The 24,872-nt window shown below is 40.5% G+C and overlaps 1 protein-coding gene across 1 annotated transcript in view; it reads right to left on the bottom strand.

Moving 5' to 3' along the window:
* RNF150 (ring finger protein 150) overlaps positions 1-24,449 on the bottom strand; it is a 119,463-nt gene extending 95,014 nt beyond the window's left edge. Inside the window, exon 1 of the mRNA XM_031504682.3 lies at positions 23,748-24,449. Within this exon, the coding sequence (XP_031360542.1) occupies positions 23,748-24,213 (466 nt within the window). The 5' untranslated portion in view covers positions 24,214-24,449. The remainder of the gene's footprint in view (positions 1-23,747) is intronic.
* Positions 24,450-24,872: the final 423 nt, after the last annotated feature.

Below are 24,872 nucleotides of genomic sequence, written 5' to 3'. Positions count from 1 at the left end.
CTGGCTCTCCAAACATCTGTAGGTTTTTGTCACATCTATTTCTATTTCCTCTTTTGCAGCATTCGTCCTTGTTTGGAGCTCTGAATAGCTCCAGAACATGCACGCCTGCTTTTCCATGAGATTGTTCTCCCAGCATTAACAGATGATGCACAGTGTTGGCAACCAGCCTCTGATGAGTCAATGAAATTGTGTGAAATGATGGCACAGGACATGTAATTCTGAGACAATGTGCTACACAATGAGGAAACCTGGAAACTTGTTATTAGACTCCTTCAGAAGACCTCTTCTCAAAGGCCCTCACAGGCCAGTGCACTTGCATCTGTGACCAGCTTGACTTGCCTTATTCCCAGCCTTAGAAATAAGTGGTCGTTGACTTGAGGCAGGGATCCTTTCAAGCCTGTGCCAGAGAAAGACATCCCAAGCCAAGGTATGTGTACTGGACAGTCAGCTGCACTCCTCATTAAGTTTAAACAAACAAAATAAACAACTGGCTTGAGCCATAAATTGCTCTCTGAAAAGTAGATGCCAGAGCTGTAAATGATAACTTTGATACATAGGGCACTCAGAAAACTAATGCTGAAAGCAGAATAAGATCACAGAAATCCATTTAATTATGCTTGTCTCTTTGATACTAATGTGGTAACTAATTGTTTTATAGAGACACAAAGAATGCATTTTTCTTGCATTTTGACAAAATAATTGCGGACTGACTATGCGCTTCCTAACAAGATTCTGTGGTAAGTTTTTTTACTAACACTGCTTTCCAGCTGGTGATGGAGAGCCTCACAATAAGCCTATACTCATCCTAGACTCTAGTACCAGCTTTTTAACTCCTCATCCATCTTCACTGACCTAAGAGGCATCTGATCCCATTCTGTAACATCTGATGTATTAAAAGCAATATTGAATGAAGGTGAATGCTATTCACTGTTGTCCATCACAGACCTTTGTGTAAGTTCTCCTACTATAAAAAGGCCCCTTCTCAAATGCAAAGTGAGTACATATTTTAAATGTGAAGTATGTATTGTACTCTGTGGGAGAACCAAAGAGCCAAAGAAATAACAATCCATGTTTATGCAGTACTAAGGCAAATACTCTGATGCCACACAGATCTTCTGCTTTGCTTGATGACTATTCAAATGAGATGTGGAGGCCTATTAAGTTCCATTTTTAGCATATTCCATCTCCCATCTACAAAATAGAATAAAAACCTTTTCATTTGCTGAGAAAACTGCTTTCCCATTCTTACTGCAATCAATGAATATCACCCTGTTCTATTGAGAGTTTTAAAGTTCTTCTAGAGGTTTCTTATGCCTTCTGATGTTTACATATTTCTACAGAATTTTCTCACACTATTCTTGTAAATAATGATTGTTTTACATTCTTCTTTGTAAGTGGAGAGAATTGATAGACTATTAGTTTGACCAAAGTAGTTGGAGAGGTGGCACTTTCACCCTCCAATCCACTGTCAATTTTACTATTCTATATATAGTGGAGTCAGAAAATAAAATCTCTCTTTTAGTTCCTTTCTTCCCTCTTTTACACCTAGCCTACTTGTGTCAGTTATTTCGTGTCATAGTGTAACAAATTAATACCTTCATATTTTATCTCTCAAATGCTACAATCTCATATTTTGCCAAGCCTGCTACAAATAATTAACTATTAATGAATTACAATACATCTGTGATAAGAAGACAGCATAGGATTAAAAAAGTCCAGAATCCTAACCATAGACAGGTGGTGAATAACACCAAGTCATATTCAAAGAAGTTATAGTCAAAGTTGCATAACTACCTTAGGTTTGAGCTCCTATTTATTTGCAATAATTTAATTTCTGTTCTGTCAAGTCACAAGAAAACAAAGAGATGTGAAAAATAATAAGATGATGCTGTCCACAACCTAGATAGTGTAATAAAAAAAAAAAAAAAAAAAAAAAAGCTAATTCATTGTCATTGAGAGATGTGCAGCTGGGTACTCATAAACTAGACTGATCAGATACAACTCCATAAAACAAGATATACCCTGATTTTAAAGACCGAAGTATACCTGTTTGGGTCTTTGCAGAAGAGAAACCCAACAACTCCAGGTTACAACTAACCTGGACTTTGAGTTTCAGGCCCTTCACAATCTTGACATGATTTCCATTGTTCAGTTTCTGCTATTAGGTCTGAAGAGCATTTGATGATCTGAGAGGCTTGTGACTATAGGAAGGTAGAGCAGAAAAGCATAATGGTTCTTTGAAGCTACAATGCCAAGTAGGTCATTATGTACACAAAAGAAATGTTGAAAAAGCCATTTCTAATTTTTCATTGAAGTAATAAAGGACAGAAGGGAGATTCATAGAGAGAAAGGTGCTGATCTTAGCCTCGACGAGAAAAACTTCCTTGAGAAGAGTTGCACTTCTAGCTCCCTCACTCCTCCACATCTGACATGAGATGACTAGTCATGCAGCAGCTTCTGCATGAAGAATGAGCATGAACTTTCTATGTGCTCCTGGGAATTATGAACATTCTCACCACCACAGAGAAGCCACAGGCAGATTTACCCAACATGCATTCACAGATTTTCCAGTGTAAGTAACCGCTCTTCCCTGACCACAGCTGCCTTTCTCTGAGAATCTTCCCTTGCCCTTTAAAACATTTTGGATAGGAAGATGGATATTCTACATTTAGTTCCACTACATGTCAGAATATTACAGTAGTTTCAAGAAGATGTGGTTACTGAAACTGTGCAAGAAGACCAGAGACCACCCTTAGGAAAACCATTAATTAAACACGATCAGGCAAGCACATGGCTAAGAAAGAGAAAATGCATGCCCTGGAACAGTGTGGTTGTGATATGACTTGAAATCACAGTCAAAAGAGAGAGGAAAGAGGCAAAGTGAGGGTGAGCTGCTAATGGGATAGGAGGTCATCAAGGATAGAGTAGCTATTCTAGAGGAAGAGATGGCTCTGCAGGAACAGGGAATATCAGTGAGCCAGCCAACCCACAGGGCATGCCAAGACCTGGAGAGTGGGAAGCTGCAGCTGATGTGACAGAAATGTTGTCAAAAACAGTATGAACAGCCTAAGGATGTATGGCAGGAAAGGACTATGTCAACAGTCTGAGGCTGGAAAGCTGGGGCACACACACTACACTGACAGTTCCTTTCCTGCATGTAAGTTATTTACACTAATTCAAGACCCTTGGTCCTCTAACAAAGGCATCAGATAGTTTTCTGTAGACCAAAATTTCAGTGCACAAAGGATTTAGGTACAGGGCCTTCCCCTAAACTGGAAGCTGAATCCAGGAATGAGAAACCTTTCTCAACTGACCTCAGATTAGGAAGCTAAGGGGCTTTTGAGCTTTGCCTGCACACTACTTGCTCTGCTTTGCAGATAGATAGCACTTGATGCTCAACATAAGACTTAATCCATATGTAGTTCCACTCTCTGCTTTTTTTTGGGGGAACAAGGCCATTTTACAGAGTTAAGATCCTCTTCACCATGGGCTGCCATTCCTGCCACAGCACTACCACTCCCCAAGCCTTTGGCGAGGCCAGCATGGAACTAAGGGACTGCAGGGTGAATCATGTCTGATAGGGCCCAGGAAAAAAACAAACAAGATTAATTTATTCTTTAATCTTTAAAAAGTCTTTTTGAAGCCCAACTCATTTTGGAAGAGCTAAAAGGGAAGCAAACCGCAGTGTGGGAGTGGGAGTCATGCAGCTTGAAGAAGGACAAGGAAGGAAGAGAACAAGAGAGAATGGGGCACTATTCCCATGTTCACTGCTTTTCTGTAGAGCCTCCAAAGTTAGAACCATTAGCATAAAATTGACAATCAGCACCTCACAGCATCTGGCTCCTTACAGAGGGAAGTTTTATGGAGTATGCAAGAGGCTGTTTTAGAACCTGAGGTGGTTTCATTCATTTTACAGAAATATATTAATCTCCCCTCCTTAAACTCAATGTGCTGAGTAGTTCTGATCAGGAAGCAGATTTGTAATGCTAATAATCCTGCAGTTCCTTTGATGTGATCCCAATCTAGTAATTGAACCCATTAAAAGTCACAGAAAATACCTGGCAATCATTGAGCTCAATTAAATCATTGCATTTGTATTTTCAAATGCTTTTAAAGTAACAAACAGCACAAGGGAAGCCAGCTTCCTGGCACATGCTGCAGAGGAAAACAAAACAAAACCAAAACAAAAAACCTCCTGTACTTTTAATCTGGACCCACTAAGCTTTCATTTATAACCCTCCCAAAGAGAGCTGCAGACATCACGATACCCCATCAGGATCTCTGTCCCAGCAAGCCTTAAAATTAGCCATCCTGGGTGAGTTTATGTGTACCAGATATATTGTACAAGAATCAGGGTATCAGCAGATGAAACACCATTCAGTGGCTGGGGATGTTAAAAAAAATAAAATGTTTTATTCAACTCTTGTATTTAACATGAAATCTACTATTTCAGTAGGAGGGGAAGGAAGATGGGGAAAGACATTTGGTCTAACTATAGTTTGATGTAAGCATATTTAATGTAATTCCTGGATTATTTTCCCCCTTTACAGGTATTATTTTTTTTTTAAGTTACAAAACTATGAATTGGTAGATTAAAGCAGAATTTCAGAATGTATATGAAAATGATAACATTTAAAAATTAAATGACAAGAATAGCTTATGAAAGAGGTGAATACAAATAGACTTCAATTGAAATGGGAGGAAAATTTCAGTCTTGCTAGAAAAAAAAAGCAAACCAGTCTTGGTGGGAGCTCAAGCGTATGAAAAAAGTCAACATATGGAACCAAAACTATCAAATAGGAAGCTTGGAGAAACAAGGTGCTGTAGGGATGGGAATAATCTAATAGTACGGAGTGAAGAAGATGCTGGAAGGTTGGAATCCACTCTTGGCATAGGTTTGGCTACTCCACCCTTTTTGCATGTTTCTCCATTTTCAAAATTAAATGTTATTTACTTATCCTTGGAAAGAAAATTATCCAAAACAAAAACAAGATAGTAATTACTAGCAATTTTGAAAGTTACAAATCCTTCTTGCAGAGAGACAACATAAAATGATCATAATTATTACATTAATTGTGAATGCCTACTTAATTAAGTATATTTGTTTGCTACCTGGACTCTTGTCCTTCACTGTGATCGTTAGTGTGAACTGCTGCTCATACACACAGTCCAGTGAAATTTAAGGAGCACCATCTGGGTAAAAACATACACTGAGTAAAGCTATGAATAGATCAAACAAGTTCATTGCATCCATGGTACATGCCTGCATGAGTATTTTCAGCATGAGGGCCTACACTGAAAACTAATCTCTCATTTTCCTACAGGGAACCTTGTCTTTTTAGTTAAGGCTTTTACCTAAGGATCTGACAAATAGAAGGCAAATTCCTGTCCCCGCTCTGCTACACCTGTGCATATACAAGTTGCAGGGTTGCATTATGAGTTGTCTGTATCAAACATTTTATTTACATTTCAAGACAACACATTTTATTTGCATTATAATACTGGAAAGGTTAAGGACTCAAGTTGGCTGAAACAATTTGTTTTTCCTACCTCTCTCCTGAATCTCCCCAAATCAGAAAAGCACACAGAAGAGGGGGTTCTAAGATCTTTCTAAACATTTTAAAAAGATCTAATTTTTTCTTTCTTCCCCATGTCCTGCAGAACTGCAATTGAAATGAATTGCAAAACAAGCCAGCAAAAGTACTACCACCATGCCATGTGCAGATCAAACACAGGGCTTTTTATGTCTTCATAGATCATTCTCGGCCAAATAATGGTATGGGATCTCTACATCCTTGGCTCTCCTGTGAGTTCAATACCAGGTGTGGATTACCTGCTGTTGCTGGTCTCCCTCGATGAGGTTACCATTTTTTGAGATACATGTATGTGAATAAGGACACACAGGCATACACACATCTGTGCCCACAGGCAAAGGATTCATGCTATCAACCCCTAAATAAAGATATTTATGCCTGCATGGGAGTGATATGCATAAACAGGTCCAAATCTCTAAAGAGGCAGAGTTCTTCCTCTGTACTTTAACAAGAACGTGGCAATGCAGAAATAAATTCAGAACTAAATTCCTCTTCAGTCACAAATACATACCTCTTAACACATGCTTCTCAGACAGATTCATGACGCTCTGCTGATGCTTAGTGTGTGTCGCAGGTGCTCACATTCCTACAACAAAGCTTTTGTCAGAGTTGTCTGTCAATATTTTCAGGCTTCACCAAAGGGCACATTTTTGCCCACACTACATTTTGTACAGCCGTGACTGATTTTGTATGGTTGATTATATGGTTTTCCTCATTTCTCTCTGAGATTTAGGCATGCTTTGAGGATGATGAAAACAAAAGTACTTAACATAATGCTGACACAATGTACTACAGTACATTGCTAATTAGATTCTTGCTTTTTAAGTCTCAAATGAATACCCATGCAAATATTTTTACAGTACGTGCTGATTATAAGAGTTTTCCATGTAAGGCAGAGGTTATATTTCCCTAGTGAAATCTCATTTTCTGAGCATGTACTGCAGCCAGAAGGTTCAGAGTTTGAATATGAATTTTGTAACTATTTAAATTGCTTGAAAGAAGAATTTTATATGAAACATTTCATATTTAAGATGTTCAGAAACTATATCTTGCCCCAAATTTAGCAAGATTTAGTACACAAGAAAGAGCTGTACTTAAGCTGCACTGTTGATTCCAAAGCAAGGTTTGTTTTAAGCCAATCTTCAATGGTAACTTCTAGTTATTCCCTGACTATGCAACTCAGATCTTGTAGCATGCTGTTTCAGATATTTACATGCTATTTCACATGCCTGTTTCCTCTCCCCTTAAAAAAAACAAGTAAAAAAAACCAAACAAAAAACCAACCAACCAAAAAAAAACCAAAAAAAAACCCCCAAAAAATGAACAAAAACAAACAAAAAAACACCCCCCAAAAATACCTAACAAAACCCAACAACAAACAAAACACACACTGGCTCCCAGGGAGGAATGCCAGTCATAACTATTGAAAATTTTTGTCTGCTGGTAATATTAGCATTGCTCATGTATTTCTGCGTTTGGATGGCATCAGAGATTAATTCAGCCCATAGAGAGAGGACATGAGAGGCAGGTAATTCTATTTACCTTGGTTCTTGTATGACAGCTTATATTCTCTCTCCTCGTTTACTTTTCTGCCTTGGATGACTCAGTATCTAAATACGAGCAGATCAGAACTACAAGCTGAAATCATGAACTTTAGCTACCCTCTTATTTCCATGCTCAATTACCTATCTGAATCCCTCCTTTGATTTCTCATACTTGAATGTAATTGTAACATTTCTGTTAAGCAGTGCTCTGCATTTGATATTTCTGTCTGAATTTAGCCTCCTACATTTAATCTGGATCAAGGAGATCAAAAGGCAAGATGTCCTTAGGATACAGCAGTGCCTCTACTGAGTGAGAGACAGTGATTCTCTCATTAGCAACCACCTTGATTAGCAGAGAATTTCACTGTAATATGCCATGCTGAAGATTTACAGAGAGGTTAAACAGTTAAAGATTTCCAAAATGAAGGTGAAGTGAAAATCTGAAAACAGCCCAATTGCTGTACAAATCAGCATTCAGTATCTTGTAATCAGACTCTGAAAAAGAGAGTGATCTGAAGTATGTTAGAGAACCCAAATGAGTTTAGCAGTGGATTTGAAAATCCCACAAGCTCTCAAAACAGAATGACACCACTCAAAACACAATATGCATATCAGAATAAAGGCACTGAAATCACATGTGGCATTGCCTACACTATGGTCTCTTCAGCTGAATGGTATTTCTAGAAAACTTATGGAAAAAAAGGAAAAAAAAAAAAAAGATCACCAACCAGCCCTGTATTTCAAGACCTAATAACTAATAATCCTGTGTCTGGAACAAATTCAGCCTATATTAAATGCCATCTTGGTCGGACAGGAAGCAGTTTAGAAATTACCTCTGCTAGGTTTAATGTGGATAGACGTTGTCTCTGTAACTATTTCCATGACAACTGTCCGCATTTATTTGGTATATAGATGGATGGCATAAAACACAGATTCCACTCCTTCACTGGAGACAGTGAATGCTAATTTTGAGCATTCTCTTAACAACCACCACGGAAGCACTCCCCTCGTGATGAGGCTGTCATCATTGCCATTCCTTCTTAGTATACCAGTTAGTGAAGAAAGGTGTGAAAACCATATTGCTCTCACTCTCCCAGTTTAGAGCAGGTATTTTTGCAGTGCATCCAGCCAGTATCTGCCTGAGATTCTGGAGATTTTCTCTCAATTATGACTTTTGTCAGGCAGCACCCTCTCTCCCTGCCCTTGGAGACAAGCTAGTGGGAATGTGCATCTTGTACACCAAACTTCTCAGCCCCTTCCTAGCACAGCTCTAGCAGTACCACACAACCCAACTCCTTTCACTTCACACAACAGTTATAAGCCTTGCAGGAACCAAATTTTAGCTGTCAGGAGATTTCAGAAAAAAATGTTTTGAAGCTTACTGTCAGAAATACACATAAGACATGACCTACTATTCTCAAACTCTTCAAAAGGTAAGAAAATTAACTTCTCCCTATATCATAAATGTAACAATGACTACACACTTTACACATTCACTTGAGGCTGGGTGGACCCTTTGTTAAATGTGCTGGAGAATTCAATGCCAGTTAATATTTACAGGCTCAAGGCACTTACAGGCTGACCCATCATTTTATGCAATTACAGAATTATCTTAATGGAGTTCTGGTGTTGTCTGATGCCTTGCTTGAATCCAACAGATGTGTACAATTCATATGAAATGCTGACTGCTGATACTTCATTGTCAGGGCTGGTGAAAGCCTGGTATTATGTTTCTTGGTGGCTCTTCTATACTTGAAAAAGTGTTAAATACTATGAGGGCAGCAGAAGATACAATGAGCTCAGGTGTTATTTTTCCTGATCTATTTGGCAATTAAATCCTTAGGAAGGTGTGCCATTGATTTCAGAATGGTTAGGATTTTCAGAAGTGAGATTACAAATTAGTGGCATAGGTAAGTGCATTTCTGGAAATCAGCAATCTCAGAATGCTTTTTCTAAAGGAAAGATTTGGGAGTTGGAATTTACAGTTCTTGGAATTCTTTTCATAACATACGAAAATGTAACTAAATTAAATAGGAACTTTGGAGACCCTTAAACAGTGACTAACCTGAAATCTTAGAAATCTGCTCCTGAGCTGGTCTGAAAGCAGTGTGCATATGGAAAGTATGGCCTGTGGAAAGTCAGCTTAGAGCCCAGTCTAATCCCAATACTCCATGCATAAACAACTGAGATCAGCATACTGCTGCTGGAGAAGCTTTTCTTTTCTATGAACTTCTTGTGACTTTTCCAGTCATTTGTGTGCTTCTTCAAAGTAGCTATAAAAGTGGACCTAAAATTCACCCACCTGTTTAAAACTTCATACATTCTTTCAGATTTCATGCTACCAAGTCTGTACAGAGCAGCACCCTTTCCCAAAAAAAGGTACAATCTATTCACTGCTAGAGCCTGGAGGTGCTTACATGCTGTAAATATTATCCATTTCAGTGATAGGGACATTGCATAAAGATGGAAACCAAAATGAAATTGTAATTACTTTTTTTAAAGTTGACTTAATATCGTGCACTTTATGAATAAAGACTTAATGCATTCTCAGATCCTGAAACTCTTGCCAACAAGTGGAGACAACTGGTGAATAACAGCATGAACATCAGGTTTATTTATAAATTAATCACACCTGCAGCAATTCACTGATGCATGGATTCCAATTCTGTTTTATTAAACAAGGAGATACAGGAGAAGGCAAAATAGGGCCCAGGCCTGTGAAGAGCACAGCACTCACAAACAGATACTAATCACCTCCACTCACATGGCAGGCCATTCACATTATGGAACATCTTTGAGGCTTGTGGTGATAAATACAGATTTGCAAAGCACACAAGATACTATGGATTCACCTCAGGTATTCATTAGCACTTGTGTATCCTACATTAATATTTGCCTGGTCTAGCAAGTCTTTCTGTGAGGTTAACACAGTTGTTCTGGGGCACCTGAATATACTTAAAGATTATTAGAAGCAATAATTGGAATATTTTCCAGGAAGAGCCCTTTAACTATATGTGGCAATTAGCTTTTTAGGAATGTCTAAAGGAGGAACATCTGTTAATGTTACACTTCCCTCCTCCTTGGTTACAGTTTCCCATCATCTCAACATAACCCAAACAATTGTTTAAATGGCTAAAAGTTCTATCTAAAACTGACTTGTACCACTGGGAATATTAAGGAAACCTGTCCAGAATTTCTCAAAACAAAATGAAGTTGGCAAACTGATAAGGCCACAAGACAGGATGCAAAGTTTTATCTACTGGAACCAAAACTGCAAAACATTACCATAATTGCTTCCAAACTGGAATGGGTATAAGGTAAGGAGCTGCTGTGTATCAGATTGGCCTTAGATATATTTGTATTTCCAATTTAGGCAACTCCGTGACTAGCAAAGAAATGCTGTGTGGCTATTCTAAATGACATGAACTCCTCTAGCTCACCGAGCAAGTACAAATGACTGCTTGATACACATCTTTAAGCCATCTGCAAATAACTAAACAGCTGTCCACGCTTCCCACAGCTGTGATTGTTCCTCTGCATGCAGTGGTGACAAACATCAAATAAAACACCTTGGAGAAGTAACAGCAGCTGAGTTTGAAAGGGTTTGGGCAGCCAGCTTTTTCACAGAGGGAAGGGTCACAGTGTCCACTGGAGGTTGAGAGGCACCTTTGCTTCCTATTGTGGTGCAGACATGGCTGATAACCCAGAAAGCAGAAGCCAAACTATGTAAAGAAAGGAAAAATAATGAAATAATCTCTTTTAATTGGCATTTATTAAGCACCACTTTAATGACATATATAAAGTGTATGTATCTCATCTTTTACAATTTCAAATAAAAGTGCTTAGCATTCACAGTGCTATAGAAGGGCATAAGCTTCACCTGAAATGACCACACTAACATTCTTAGTAATAAGCCTCTGGGCTATGTCAGACACTTCTACATCTTTCATAGATGACATTTCCTCACAGAACCACTTTCAGTGACATTTAGTCAAGGTGCTCAACTTCTAGTCCTTTCTCAGCAAGAACTAAATGTGAGCTTAACTGTAACTATTCTTGCAAATGTTTTCCTCAGCTGGGCCATGAAGTGTTCTCCAAATTAATTTAATGTGATGTAGACATCATTTAAAAATACCTACTACTGAGTTTAATGTAGCCAAATCACTAGCTTACCAAAGTGAGAAGTGGTTTTTAAGTACTGGTCTCATTTGCAAGGAAGAGATTTTAGGAATTGCTGTATTAATCCAGGTGAGGTCCCATTAAAACTGCCTCCCTGTTATCATTACTACCAAGGAGACTATTGCTTTACATATGCACAGTAGCTCCTGTTTTGTGGGCTAATCCACAACACATTTGGCTAGTGAGAGCCAAAGATAACAGCTTTGTGATAGAATTTGCAGAGTTGTCTTTGCATTGGCAAAAAGTATTTCTGGTTAGTGGCCAGAACATGGAAAGATAACAGTAATCATGGTGCTAATTCAACACAGCATTGGTTAAGAGCTAAGAACAGATTCTACACTTCAAATGTACAAATGTACTCAATAGGAGATATTTTCCACTAAAAATTCAGTGCTTGCTTTGTTATTTTCTGTAAGTCTAATAGCAGAAAGATGGTTAGATAAAGTAGTTAATGGGAATAAAACTTTTAATTATTGTAGAAAGAAGTGATGTCATGCATATTTAGAAACCAGATAACACCACTTCTCCGGCACCAAAAATTTCTTTGCACTAACAACCATTAGAAGCCATAATTTTGGAAAGAAATATCTATGCAGTAATACTTTTGTTTTAAAAACTGTCTGTGGGCTCTCTTAACTTGCATCTCAATAAGTTCTGATTACTAGACTAGGATAGGAAAAAAAGGGAGGAAAAAAAAGGCTGTCTGGGTATACCATAAAGAAAAGAGAATGCTTCTAAATGGAAAAAAAAATAAACCATACACCCACTAACATTGAAAAAATAAATTTTCCTTTGTATCTTCTAAAGCAGGAGTCAGCAAGTCAGGGGAGTGAAGATGACAGATGAGCTCCCTGAAGAATCAGTGTGCCCTAGAGAATCCCAGCTGCCTTAGACAGAGGTTTTCACAGGCAGTTAAGCTGTTTGGTGGCTTTACCTAATTCACCTGTGGGTCCAGCTGGGCAATACTCTGGGAACAATGCACTCGCCATTCCCAAACATGCAAAACTGCTAAATGCAAAGAGAGAAAAACATAGAAGCTCAAACTGGAGCTGACAAAGAACCTCATCATCTCAAGGAATGATTGCACCGCCTGTAAAGGCAGCAAGGAAGGACTGGGACAAACAGCAGTGAGGCAGCAAATAAGAAAATGCCAAAGATCATGACAGTGGGTGCAGTGAGAAAGGGGAGTCAGTGCAGAACTGAAATGAGGTTTAAGATACATGGATTAGTCAAAGACATTTCACAGTTTCCAAGAGAAAGACTTCCCATGTGATGGGGAGACCACAGGGGTCACCACCTACTTTGATGGCTTTTATTTTCTCATCAACATGAATCCACCTCTCCAGGATTCAGGTTCATCCATGTGACTTTCATCTAATGGCTATTTCAGCTGTTTCTCTGACAAAGTGAATGATGGTACTATCATGTTTTGAACTGTGTTTTGAACTATTTCATCCTCACCTGTGATAGCTTTGCTGCTTTAGGTTGCATTCTATCACAATATTTCCTTGTGCTGGCATTCAACAGTAAAATAAAAGTTTTAGAAGAAAAAAGGCTTTCACATCTTTCACGCTGCAAGACAAACTTCAGCAAATGGTTGGTTGGTGCAGGCTTATAGACACCTCTCTGCATTTGCTAGCTATCTTCAGACACAAAAAATAGAAGTGGCTCAGACTGTTTTCATTGCAAGTGCCTTTTCTTGCAGTTTCCTCCCTATAAGAACAGTCACAAAGAGACACCAAGCTGACATTGGTTCATCACTGTCACCCAGCTAAGGGCTTTGCAGAGGCCCTGTTGTGAAAAGCTGATGTTTCACTCCATAGGGTTTATCTCTGCCCATCATACAGAGCTTCTGCGAGAGCAGTTTTAAGTTTCCAAGTGTGGAAAAAAGTTGGGTGGTAGCTCCAGAGAAGTACCCTAAAACCATAAGAACTACTATGAACACCTTCTCTAACCTTCCTTGTACAAATACCACTATCATTTCCCCAGAGAATGGGGTATTTTTACCAGGATTCGGCATTTAGAGAACTACCCAGTCCCACACAAATAACATTAAGGTATAGGTAACCATGTAGGAAATTGCACCATACTACAAGCCTGAATTTATTTCACTTGCATTGACAGCTACTGATCCCTGTTGTGCCTTTGTCTGTGAGAGCAATCTTTACCTCACAGAGTACCATTCCCATGTGTATCTAGACACAGTGCTGAAATCTGCTAGTAAAGACAAGCAGCAAGAGCTAAAGACCCTACACAGTCTAGGGATTGCACAGTGGGAAGACAGAAGCTGCTGTCACACACTCACAGGGGAAAGAAATTCAGTGCTGCAAACCTCAGATCAGTACCTTTAAATAATACTGATGATGATGAGATGCATGCATAGATTCCAACAGAAAGGTGAGTGGGGAAAAAGTGAGGTCTGTGCTCTGGAGGGGAACTAGTATCTAAAGCTAGTAGAAGCTGATTAAAATGTATCATAAAAAAAGGAAAAGGGAAACCAAACTGCTTCTGAAACTGAAATTCAGCAACATCAAATATTTACTAAAATTAAACTTTTATTCAAACCAGACCTGTAAGACTTTTCCAGAGAACAAAAACTTTCCAAAACAGTTTTCTGTTGAAAATCCATTTTGCTACCTCAAAAAACCAGTTCTGATAAGAAAAATTTTCCATCAGTTTTTATACCATCCAGTGTGCAGGGAAACTTAATTATCTTCTATAAAAGCATGAAAGAGACGAGACCATAATTTAGACTTTTAAGAATTAATGAAAAATACTTAGGAGTGTTCAGCATGAACCCCTTCTATGCACAGCAAATGTGCTATGCCTGTCACTCTTCTGAGGACTTCTCAATTGCTGGTGTCCCAATCCTCTGAGCCCACCCTGAGCAGCAGACAGCAGATGCTCTTTAAACCCAGAGTCAGCTGCAAAGGAAAAGCCATCAAAAGAGCATAATCCTGCTCTGTTTCCTCTTCTAATCAATGCTTACCCAAAGCAAATAGCCTTTGGTTCCTTCTGTCAACCTGGTAAGGAGTGGACAGAAAGGAAAAAAATCAAAATAGGAGAGATGCAGGTGCAGAACATATAAAGGGAAAGGGAAGAAAGTAAGGGGAAAAAAAAATGGGTGAGAAATCAATGAAAAATATTTACTGGAAGCAGGCATAATAATGAAAAAAAATAATGATAATACTGATAACAATGAAATTATAATATTAATAATAAAAAAAAAACAACAAACCAAAGGAGAGAAAAAATTAGGTAGAAAATAAAGAGGGTATAGGATTGAAGGAAAGATAAGGCAAAGCACATACATCAAAGAGAGCATTATAAAAAGACATAATGTATTTTACCCAGACATAATGTATTTTACAGATCCTCATTTTCCAGCATGAAAAATTTTGCTAAAGTGTTTAGTAAAGGTATGGATTTGATGGACAACCAGATGGTACTTCAAACACATGGACACATAAAGAGAAATAAAAGACCAGGCACAGAGATTACAGTCTTGCAAAGACTGACTCTGTCAAGGAACATGATAATGTCAGGTAAAACTAGGAGACAATAAGCATATAATAAAAGCTTAAAAAGGCACAAGAGGGGAAAGCATACTCTGTCCAAGTATAAGAAGCAATCGTGAATGTGACTGCAGCATCAGATTGTCCTGTTTTAAAGACTGATTTATTTTTGAGTACAAACACAGACATGTACTAGAAATGTGGCTGAAGATTTAAGATTCTCTAACACAGAGATTTTTGAAAGAGCAAGGGAAAAGCAGAAATAATTTCTGTCTTCTAATAGAAGCTACTGAAATGGAAAAGGAAGAAGAATAGGAACATTTTAGCTAGCATCACAGGATGCAAAACCAGAGAGATCATAATCAGATACTGATAGAGAACCCTTACATAATTGGAAAATGCAAGATTTTTTTTATAGTGAAAGTTTTTAGACACCCAGAGATTTGATCCTGAGGATCTGGAAATGCTCTGCCACTATGAGAATAACAATTAGGTGCAAAAGCTTCTCAAGTGCTGCACAAATCAATTTAACCAAAACCATAAAATTGTAGAGCTTATTGTGCTGGGTTTGAATCCAGCACAACACATATTCAACTAATGCTGACACATTTTACAGCAATCTTAAGATTACACAGAGAAGAAACTACCCACCAGGCTCTTGAATCCATTCTGAATACAGCTGTATAATGTCAGGCACATTCAGTGTAAAATAACAGTGACCGTGCTAAAAAAATAAAGAATTTTTGGACAAGGACTGCAAAATGAAACAAAAAATAGAGGAGCACAATTTAGTGATGTGTGATTTATAAAGCTGGAAGCCAGACGTTAGTGTGATGTTAATTCCCTAAATAATATAATACATATACGTGGTGAGATATTCTTACAGTGACTTGCAAAAAAGAGATGGCTTGTAAGGAGGGACTTGAACAGTAAGAAGGAAACCAAAAAGCATATAAAAAAGGAGGAAGGCTAAGATATGGAACAAGTTATGAGGAAGAATAAAATCCTATATTATTAAACCCCTCTCAGTGACAAATTATGATAGTTCATAGACAAATATGTCAGTAGTAAGGGGGCTGTCTTGGTAGACAAGCATACAAAAAGAACTGCTTTGTTAGGGAGCACCCCACTGCTGAGGTTCTCTCTCATGATAAAGGCTCACAACAGCACGGAATACAAACTATTTTTAAAAAGCTATGTCTCATTAAGTGTGTAGCATAAGGGAGCACTTGCCAGCCCATCCTGTTCCATGTATTCCTGGAGGAACTGCATTCCTATGCATATGTAATGTTTCTATCTACATTTAAGAACTATACAAGACATACTCAAGCCAGTACTCAATGGAGTTACATGGCAGCAATTTTTGTTTCTGGGTTTGGGAACTAAAAAGATAAACATTTTTTTTTCCTTCTAATTGTGCCTCAAACTGGAAATACCTTTCCAATTTACAGCGGGACTATTCTGTACATGAACACAGTGAAACACATCAAATTTGAGACCAAAACTCTGACAGACTCTCAGGTCTAGCAGTATAATTGAATATCACTATGATTATACAGTCAGAGGTAAATGAACAAATACTTCAGATTATTGACATTATTTATTGGCCACTCTTGAGAGAGAAAAAGAAAGAACAATTATTTCTAAAAGCTATTATCTTTAAGTAGCACAAAGTAGAGTACACTAGCTTTTCATATTTCAGTGTGGAATAGCAATAAAACAAACAGTGTAATTTTTTCATCATCTCCTTAATTTCTCGTCAGTTCAGTTTTCTAAAGTTTATTTCAAATAATTTATTTAAAAGGAGACAGAAAGCAAAGAATGCCCTTGGTAGACTTCTCCTGTAAAACACAGCTGCATAGTATTGATGTTTCATATGCAAACAATATTTACAGCCTATTTATTATAACTGGTGAATGAAGAGGTGTTTCCCCCAATCAATTTTTTAAATAAAAACCACTGTTTCCAGCAGTTGGTAAGAACCTGACTCGGTAATTTTCATCTGGCTGAAGAATTACTTCTACTTATACCTAATGTGGCCATTGCATCAGACAGTAGATATAGAGATGGTATATTTAGTACAGTTAATTTTTAAAATTAAAGTTGCATCTAAGAGGTTTGGGTTTTCTTCTCCAGGTAAGAGAAATTGTAGCTCTCAAGAGAATTACATTATGAGATACTACATCCAAATGCACTCAGGAAAAGTAGGATACTCTGAGGGGTCTTTGACCCCTGCTCATCCACATTCAGGATCTAGTCAAACTGTGCAATGCCTGACCTAGGGCTGAACCATCCAGACTTCTTTTTCAGAGAAACCAAAAAACAAAGAAATTAAATGAGGAGAGCACTTTCAAGAACAAAGTCTGGGATCATATCCCACTGTGGAATAAAGATATAGCACAGTAAAACCTATTTGCACACAACCAGTTGTGAAATATTTTGCCCCTTCTTTCTTCTCACAATTGCCATGTAAGTACCCTGTGACATACAATGGATGCAGTTGGCTTCTAACCTTATCCTTTAGTTGCTGTGCCTTTGTGGAAGTTATGTGAATTTAATATTACTGCAAGGCATAGTATTCCTAATTAACATCTTCGTACATTTCGTATCTCCTGCCTCAGAACCATTCTCCTTACACAGACTGCTTTTGTTTCTGAGGCAAAGTTCATGAAGTTCTCCTTTACAAGATGCTAAGCAAAAAGCACTGTGATGGTAGTGGATGGTAACACTGTAGGAAGCAGCCCTGCATTAGTGAGGTGGCAGATTACATAGACTACTCAGTCTTTTCCATATCTGATTTCTATGAGTCAATGATTGTATTGTTCACTCCCTTCTGCACCAAAGGAGTCATCAAGTGACTGTTACTCAAATGTAGCTGAAAGGGCAGAAGTGGGGCTTGTCTTGAAATGATTGCTGTTTCTGTGCAGGTTAGCTATGGCAAAATTACTGGGAAGTGGAGAAGTTGTTGGGCTATCCCTTCATAAAGATTTAACTCTTCATCAGCTGGGCTTGTGGTGTACCAAGGCAGACATCACTTGAAACACAGTCATCTACCATGACAAAGCACCATGAGCTCCATCAAACAAGTGCTGCACAATAATGGGCTCTTTTAGGCCCTTGCTTACATAAGAAAAGTAGAAAGTGTCCTCTTACCAGAAGACTTAGTAGTGTCAACACTGAACTAGTTAGTTTTTTCTCCCTTTTTTGCGTAAAATGTTCCCGTCCTCTGTGATGTGAAGGGAGGCAGCACGGAAATACATCTGAGTCAATTAGTGAGCTACACTAAGCCACAGACAACCACGATATTCTAATAACCCAAGCTAAGATATATACTTTTAAAGACAAAACATCAATGGGACCTTGTTTTCTCAAAAGCAAGCCATTCTCCTAAGGACTATATAGCAAAAGGAGTTGCTCCAAGTCACCAGTCAGCAGTTAGTGTGGATGTGGATACAGTTTTGTTCTTGAGGAAGATTTTCTTCTTGCTGTGTCACTTCCTACTGCAGACATCTGAAGACAGCACTTCTATGAATGTCACTGTATATAAATGTTGCAGATAACCAAAGCAGAAATCTAACTGCTTTTGCAATCAATAAACTTGGAAGATCAATGAAATCTTCAATGAATCAATACTTCCCCACTTTGTAGGGAAAGCCATACCTTAGTACTTGATCCAAAGCTCACTGGACTCAGTGTCTGACTTCCCACTGCAGTGGGCTCTGAAGGAGACACAGGACCCAGCTGTGAGGCTGAGAGATGCAAGACTCAAGGTAAAAAGTGTCTCATCTAATGATGAAACTCAGTGCCCCAGCTGAAGTGACTGTCCCAGGTAGTGCCAGGGACTAGTATTATTTTGTTGTTCTAGTCCTTGGGAGGAGAAATTAATTCCTTTCAATTCAGTTTGACCTGAACTAGTTACCTAACAGCACCAAGTGCCCCCTCCACCTGGTATAGCTGAACACATGGGCGGTAAAGCAGTCTAGAACCTCTTCAGAGCAGAACTAGCAGAAGAAGCATGACTCACCAGGGAATGCAGTGGGACAGCCTGTCAGCTAGAAATCCTGAATTTTGATAAACACTGAGAACTAGATTTTCAACGCTGCAGAAAGCCAGGCCTACATGATGGATCCAGCAGCTCTTCTGAGTTCTTAAGGACGGCAGTACCTCCCAGCAATGCCTTAATGGACACGGCTCAAAGATGCACTAATTTCCATCTCCCTTCCCCACTGAGTAAGTTTCTATTAGGAATCAACCTTAGATGCCTGGAAAAGAAAAAAATTATGGCAGACTCTAGAAGGCTGAAATCACCAGCCCTCTGTTAATTCACACTTTTCCATATGTAAATTCAGTGTGAATGCTCTCAGCACATTTTCCTCATTAGAATTCCACAAAAGTTTAGGAAAACAATTGTTTTAATAAGGAAACAAATGCAGCTACAGTACTGAATTAAGTCTGTAAAGAGAGAAATCTTCAACTTCGGTTTTTAATTTGCACATCAGTACAAATCTACAGGACAGGCCAAAGCCCAAACTATTACCAACACATCTTAAAATATGTAAAAGGTAAGACTAGTTATTGATGAAGGAACAAAAATCTAAGTACAAAGGAAGAGACTGTTATTGAGCTGAATGCTCCTGAGTCTGGGCCCCTTCACAGCACATACGGAGGGACACATTTGAATTTGCAATGGGATGGCCATACCCTCCTCATGCTGTCTGGCACATACACCCCCTGCACTTGAAGGCCAGAGATGGAGGGGAGAAGTCAGAATCATCTTAGATCATTTCTCAGATTCCTGTATCAAAGGTACGGCTGCTACTTGCTGCTGTGTGTACAAGCCACTACAAAAAAAAAAAAAAAAAAAAAAAAAAAAAAAAAAAAAGAGGCATCTGCCCATTATTGCAAAGGGGCTGTCATAGGTGAGGCATGTGACTTAAAATTTGTGATTGGATGCACTGTAAAAGCAGAATATGGAGAATGCAACACTGCCTGCATATGTTCCTGGTGCAAAATACATAGGGTGCAATTTACTTCACATGTTAACAATATCGGTACTGTGAGACATTCTGACAGACCTCAAAATTCCAACTGAATCTTAGAAACTATGTAGAATATTACAGACTTGATTTGTACCCACATATGAATTATGTGTAATCACAGTTAACCTCCCTTGCCCCAAGCACTGACAGGTTCCCAAGTTAGAAATGGTCCATATAGGTTCCCTCAAATATGAACTGTAGAGAAGGAAGTTCTCACCTTGAATCACCTTCTGGAAGGCTCTCTTACTGTCTCTATTCAGAGCTCAGAGGAAATGTTGGGATATAAGCTACAACAGGTTCTAAGACAACTGCAAATGAATACGTAATTATTTAATGTAGACACAGTGGCTAGGGCCTTTTCAGACCTAGATAATGGCTAATTTGGTCTGAGTAAGAAAAATCTTCTATGAGAAACCCCAGCCAACACCATGGATTTCTTTTGGAGAAAAAGAACACCCTCTATATTTTTAGAGTACTTTTCTACTAGGAAAGTTGATCTAGAAGAAATGCAAAGCACCTGAAATAGAAATTCTAGATGCTTTTTTTTCCTTCTCTGGTTGGAGCCTATTTACCCAAAATGCAAACAAAGTCATACTCACAGATCCTATGCCATTCTTCAAGCCAAAAAAAATGCCTGCTTGCACAGGCTGTAGCAGATTATATACAAGCTAAGGACATCCTAGCAGGAGAATCCCAGAGCTGCACGTTTTCTGTGAATGTAGATGTCATAACTCCACCTCATCCTTCTGGGTGTGCAAGCACTGACCTCAGTACAAGCTCCCTGAAAGCAAAGTCTTTCCACGGGGTGACGGAGCCGGTTCAAGTTGCACACTTCGTGCTGTATGCTCTATAAATAAAACCTGGAGAGCCATATTTTAAGATTTCTGCAACAAGCTTTGATATAATACTACCCTTGTTTTGATTTGGGGGTAGTGGGAGGGAAGTCTACCTTCATTCAACTTCACACACAGTATCTTACAACAGTTGGCTATAGATTTCAAAATCAGGAGGAACTACATGAGCAATGGGACACTGGCATGTGCTGTAGCAGAAAACAGGAAATATAATTAAACATAGAGCCATGAGGTAAGTTCTTTGGCAAGAGAAAGAGTGCCTTGGGAAGAAAGTGGCAAGGGCAAAGCACTACGAAAAGGCAAAGTAAAGTGGTTAAGGCAGGGAAGGAAGCCCAGGGGGAGAGATGAAGCAACAAGGCTGAGAGGAGCAGAAAAAGAAGCACAAATAGGGAAAGTGACAATAAGAGAAAGAAGGCAAAGCATACAGAAGACAAGAATGTATGTAAGGGAAAAAAACTCTTAGGGGTACTATTAAGAGTAAAAGTTATTTAGTAAGGGCAGAAGCCACATTGTTATGCAGCCGGATACACTTTTCTGTATAGGAAGAGTTTGTTTAAGCTTCTATGAAACCTCAAAAAAATCTGTGGGAGGGAAATAGGAAATAATAAGGGAGTAACATCATATTTCTTTTGACTATAAAATTGCTTTTTAGGTCATATTTCACCCTCCCCTATCAACCTCCAAGTATTTTCCAGGATGGAATTTTCTTTTCCTCACTCCAGGATTTTGCGTGGGCAGAGCACTGCAGATGCTACTGAACTCAGAAACCAAGAAACTGATTCATTTTTCCCTTGAATCTTATGCTATCATTTAGACTGGGAACAAGCAAATGTCAAGGCTCCAAGTTAGAAACTTGCAGCCACAGTTTTACACAGCCTGACTATTCACTTTGTCCCAGAGTAACAGCAATACCAGAGGGGGAGTAAAGTTCTGAATCCCTCCTAGATTGCTAAATATCTAAGAATTATTATGTTTTTCTTCTATTTCATCAGAAGAAAAACTTACTTGTGGTCTAAAACTCCTCTCAGTTTTGACCATGTGAGAGGATAGGTTTTCTCTAAGGCAAGCCCACAAACTGTTATTCAACTTCACTGAACAAAAATCCTTAGAATGAAGATAACTTCATCAAATCTAGGAGCAAAGTCCTTCAGTCTCACTGATCATATTCCACAAGGCCAGATTAATTTCTGAAAGTTTATTTTCCTTTCAGCCACTGGTGGTGTACAAACCCACTGCTGGGTATCAATTCAGTACTCAGAAAGGATTCTCAGAACATATCCTGTGGAATCATATGACACAGAAGAAGCTGCTACCAGGATAATTGATAGTATGTTCATATTTGTTAAATCTGAGGCCACTTGCAGTAAGAAAGTATCCTTCCCTACTTAATTTTAGACTTTAAAACAAACCAAAGCTCTAACATTTTAAAAGGTTAGACACATTTTTTTACTCCCACCCTTTCTTAATAAAACACCATTTGTGTGGGAAAACAACTCAGTGCATTCTTTAAAAACAGGCAAACAATTAATCCAACATGTTGGCAGTTTTAGAGAAACTTACTAGAGAAGAATAAACTATGCTGCATCTTAAGTTTTAAAACAGCTTGAGCTTTATTTTGAGGATGCATAAGTATGCCAAGCTCCTAATACTTTATACTTCTTAGTATATAATCTGTGATACTTAAAGTAGCAAGAAGTATAATCTGAACAGCTGCTAAACCATGGGCAGGTTATAAAACATAATTTTAGGAAGCTCAAGAGGTTACGGGTTGCTTATCTCACAAAACCAAAGGAAAACGCCAAAGAAAAGCTCCATCTTCCACCAAACCTACCAAAGAAACACTAATTTGCCCAACACAAATGATCTGAAACAGGCTGGACACAAGAGGTTCTGAGATCAGTATTTTTGCATCAGCAGTATTTTAGCACTATGGTTAGGCAACAAATTGCTGTTCAGCACATCCAACCTAGCTAGTTTACTGTGGAAATGTAACATGTGATTAGAATAACATCCTGTTTTGCAGCATTTCTGTGTTTCAATTTACCCCAGTTCTACTAAGATTCAACAGGCATAAAACAGCTGGGCATGATTAGTTACTGGATGGAAACCAAACTGAAATTTCACAATAGGTGGCATCTTATCTCCATGGCATAGGCAGCTGGTATAAAAGACAAGTGACCCCTGGCACAAAACATTGTCCCTAAATATAAATCTGGTGAACTCTTTTTAAGACATTATTTCAGATCAAGCACTGGCACAGATACAGTGGTTTTTTTTTTTTTTTTTTTGTGGGCATAAGCCAGTGTTTAGGTTATTTTGAATGACTGGATTTTGACTGGGTTCTAGTTGACAATCACATGTTGGGACAGGACCACCCATGTGCTGACACTGCAAGCACAAACTCCACCAGAACATTCACCTGGGAGAGTGAAACACTCCCCCCATCCCAGTCCTGCATAACAGATCTCATGTTCTCACCAAATCAGATACATTGCGTTCCTACTCGATCTCACAGCTTTTACACCATTGCAGCCAAGACTGTGGACACCGTGTTCTCTACTTTATTGCACCTCCTGATAAGCCTGCACCACAACACTGCAAGTTCTCCTCTTCCGAAGCTCTCAGTCACACTCGATCCCACCACGGCACCTGCCAGAGGACCCTCAGGACACAACGAAACACCGGTGCCCCACAGTGCGATCAGCGTCCCATTCCTCTGACTAGAGCCAAACTTTACACGTTTCAAACTTTTCATCCCTGGAGCACCGGCGTGCATTGCTATGGATATGATAGCAGCACATCCATCCTTTGCCGTGGCAGCATGGAGAGGAGCTCCACGGACCCCACGATGGGCACCCATCACCCAGCGACGCCCACAGCCCATCCTGCTCCCTATCAGGAGGTGCCAGGACACCTTCCCGCAGTAGCTCCCACTTCAAGGATGCGGGAGGGCAGAGCGGGCTGGAAAAGGGGGCCCATCCATCTGCCCCCTCAGCACACCCCTGGGGGCGGCGCGGCTCACCTGCGTGGGGCATTGTGATGGTCTCGTTGGCGTTGCTGGAGCCCACGTTATAGATGACGACGGCGGAGGCGTTCTGGGCGGCGGCGTGGCGGATCTTGTCCTTGTAGGTGCAGTTTCCCCGCGGGATCAGGGCCACCCAGCTCTTGCCCGGTGCCGGGGCGTTGAAGCGGGTGCCGGGGTCGCAGGCGTAGCGGTCGGCGGGCGAGGCAGAGAGGGCCACCTGCCCGCGGGCGTCCTGCTTGGGCGACTGCTCGCCGTAGCGCCCGCACTCGCTCTTCTCGCTGCGGAGCTCGGCGCTGCCAGCTGCCGGGTCGGCGTAGGTGATGTTGACGAAGGCCGTGTACCACTCCTCCTTCTCGGCCACGGTGAAGTCCAGGCACAGCAGATGCACGAAACAAAAGGACAGCAGCCATGTTGAGAGCGCCAGGCTGCGGCACGCTTGGATCACAGACATTGCCATCTTCATCTGCCGGCCCCCCCGCCCTCCCGCCGGCCGCCGCCGGTCCGTGCGTGCGTGCGCGCCCCGAGCCGCCGCTCCGAGCGGGGCGGCGCTGCTCCTGCCGGCGCCGTGCGGGACCAGCGAGCGAGCGGGGGAGGGGGCCCTCCCCTCTGCAGCCGCTGCCTAATTCATGTCGGGGCCGCTTGATTTCCTCGGGCTGGCCCCGTCTCCGCCTTCCCTTTTCCCTCCTCCCTCCTGCCCCTTCCTCCCCTCCCTCGCCCTGCCCGCACAGCTGCCTCCCCCGCTGCTGGCAGCGGGGCCGGGGAAGAGCGCGGAGGGGGCGGCGCGGGGGGAGTTCCAGACGCGCACACGGCGGCGCAGTTCCCGGTGCGGGCTCAGCCCCGGCCCTGCCCCACGGACGCGCTGCCGGCGGAGGGGGTTCCTGGAGGAGGGGCTGCCGGCGGAGGGGCTGCGCTCCCCGGCCCCGTGGAGTGCTTCCCGGCGGAGGGCGCTCCTGGGAAAGGCGCTCCCGGCGGAGGGGGCTCCCGCCGGAGGGGGCTCCCAGCGGAGGGGCTCCCGGTGAAGGGGGCTGCTGCTGGAGGTGCTCCCGGCGAAGGGGGCTCCTGGCAAAGGGGCTCCTGGCAAAGGGGCTCCTGGCGGAGGGGGCTGCCGGTGGATGGGGCTCC

This window comes from Lonchura striata, chromosome 4, assembly GCF_050655825.1.
Source record: "Lonchura striata isolate lonStrDom1 chromosome 4, ASM5065582v1, whole genome shotgun sequence".
NCBI classification, from domain to species: domain Eukaryota; kingdom Metazoa; phylum Chordata; class Aves; order Passeriformes; family Estrildidae; genus Lonchura; species Lonchura striata.
Note: the sequence above shows the minus strand (reverse complement) of the source record. Positions and strands in the feature narration are given on the sequence as shown.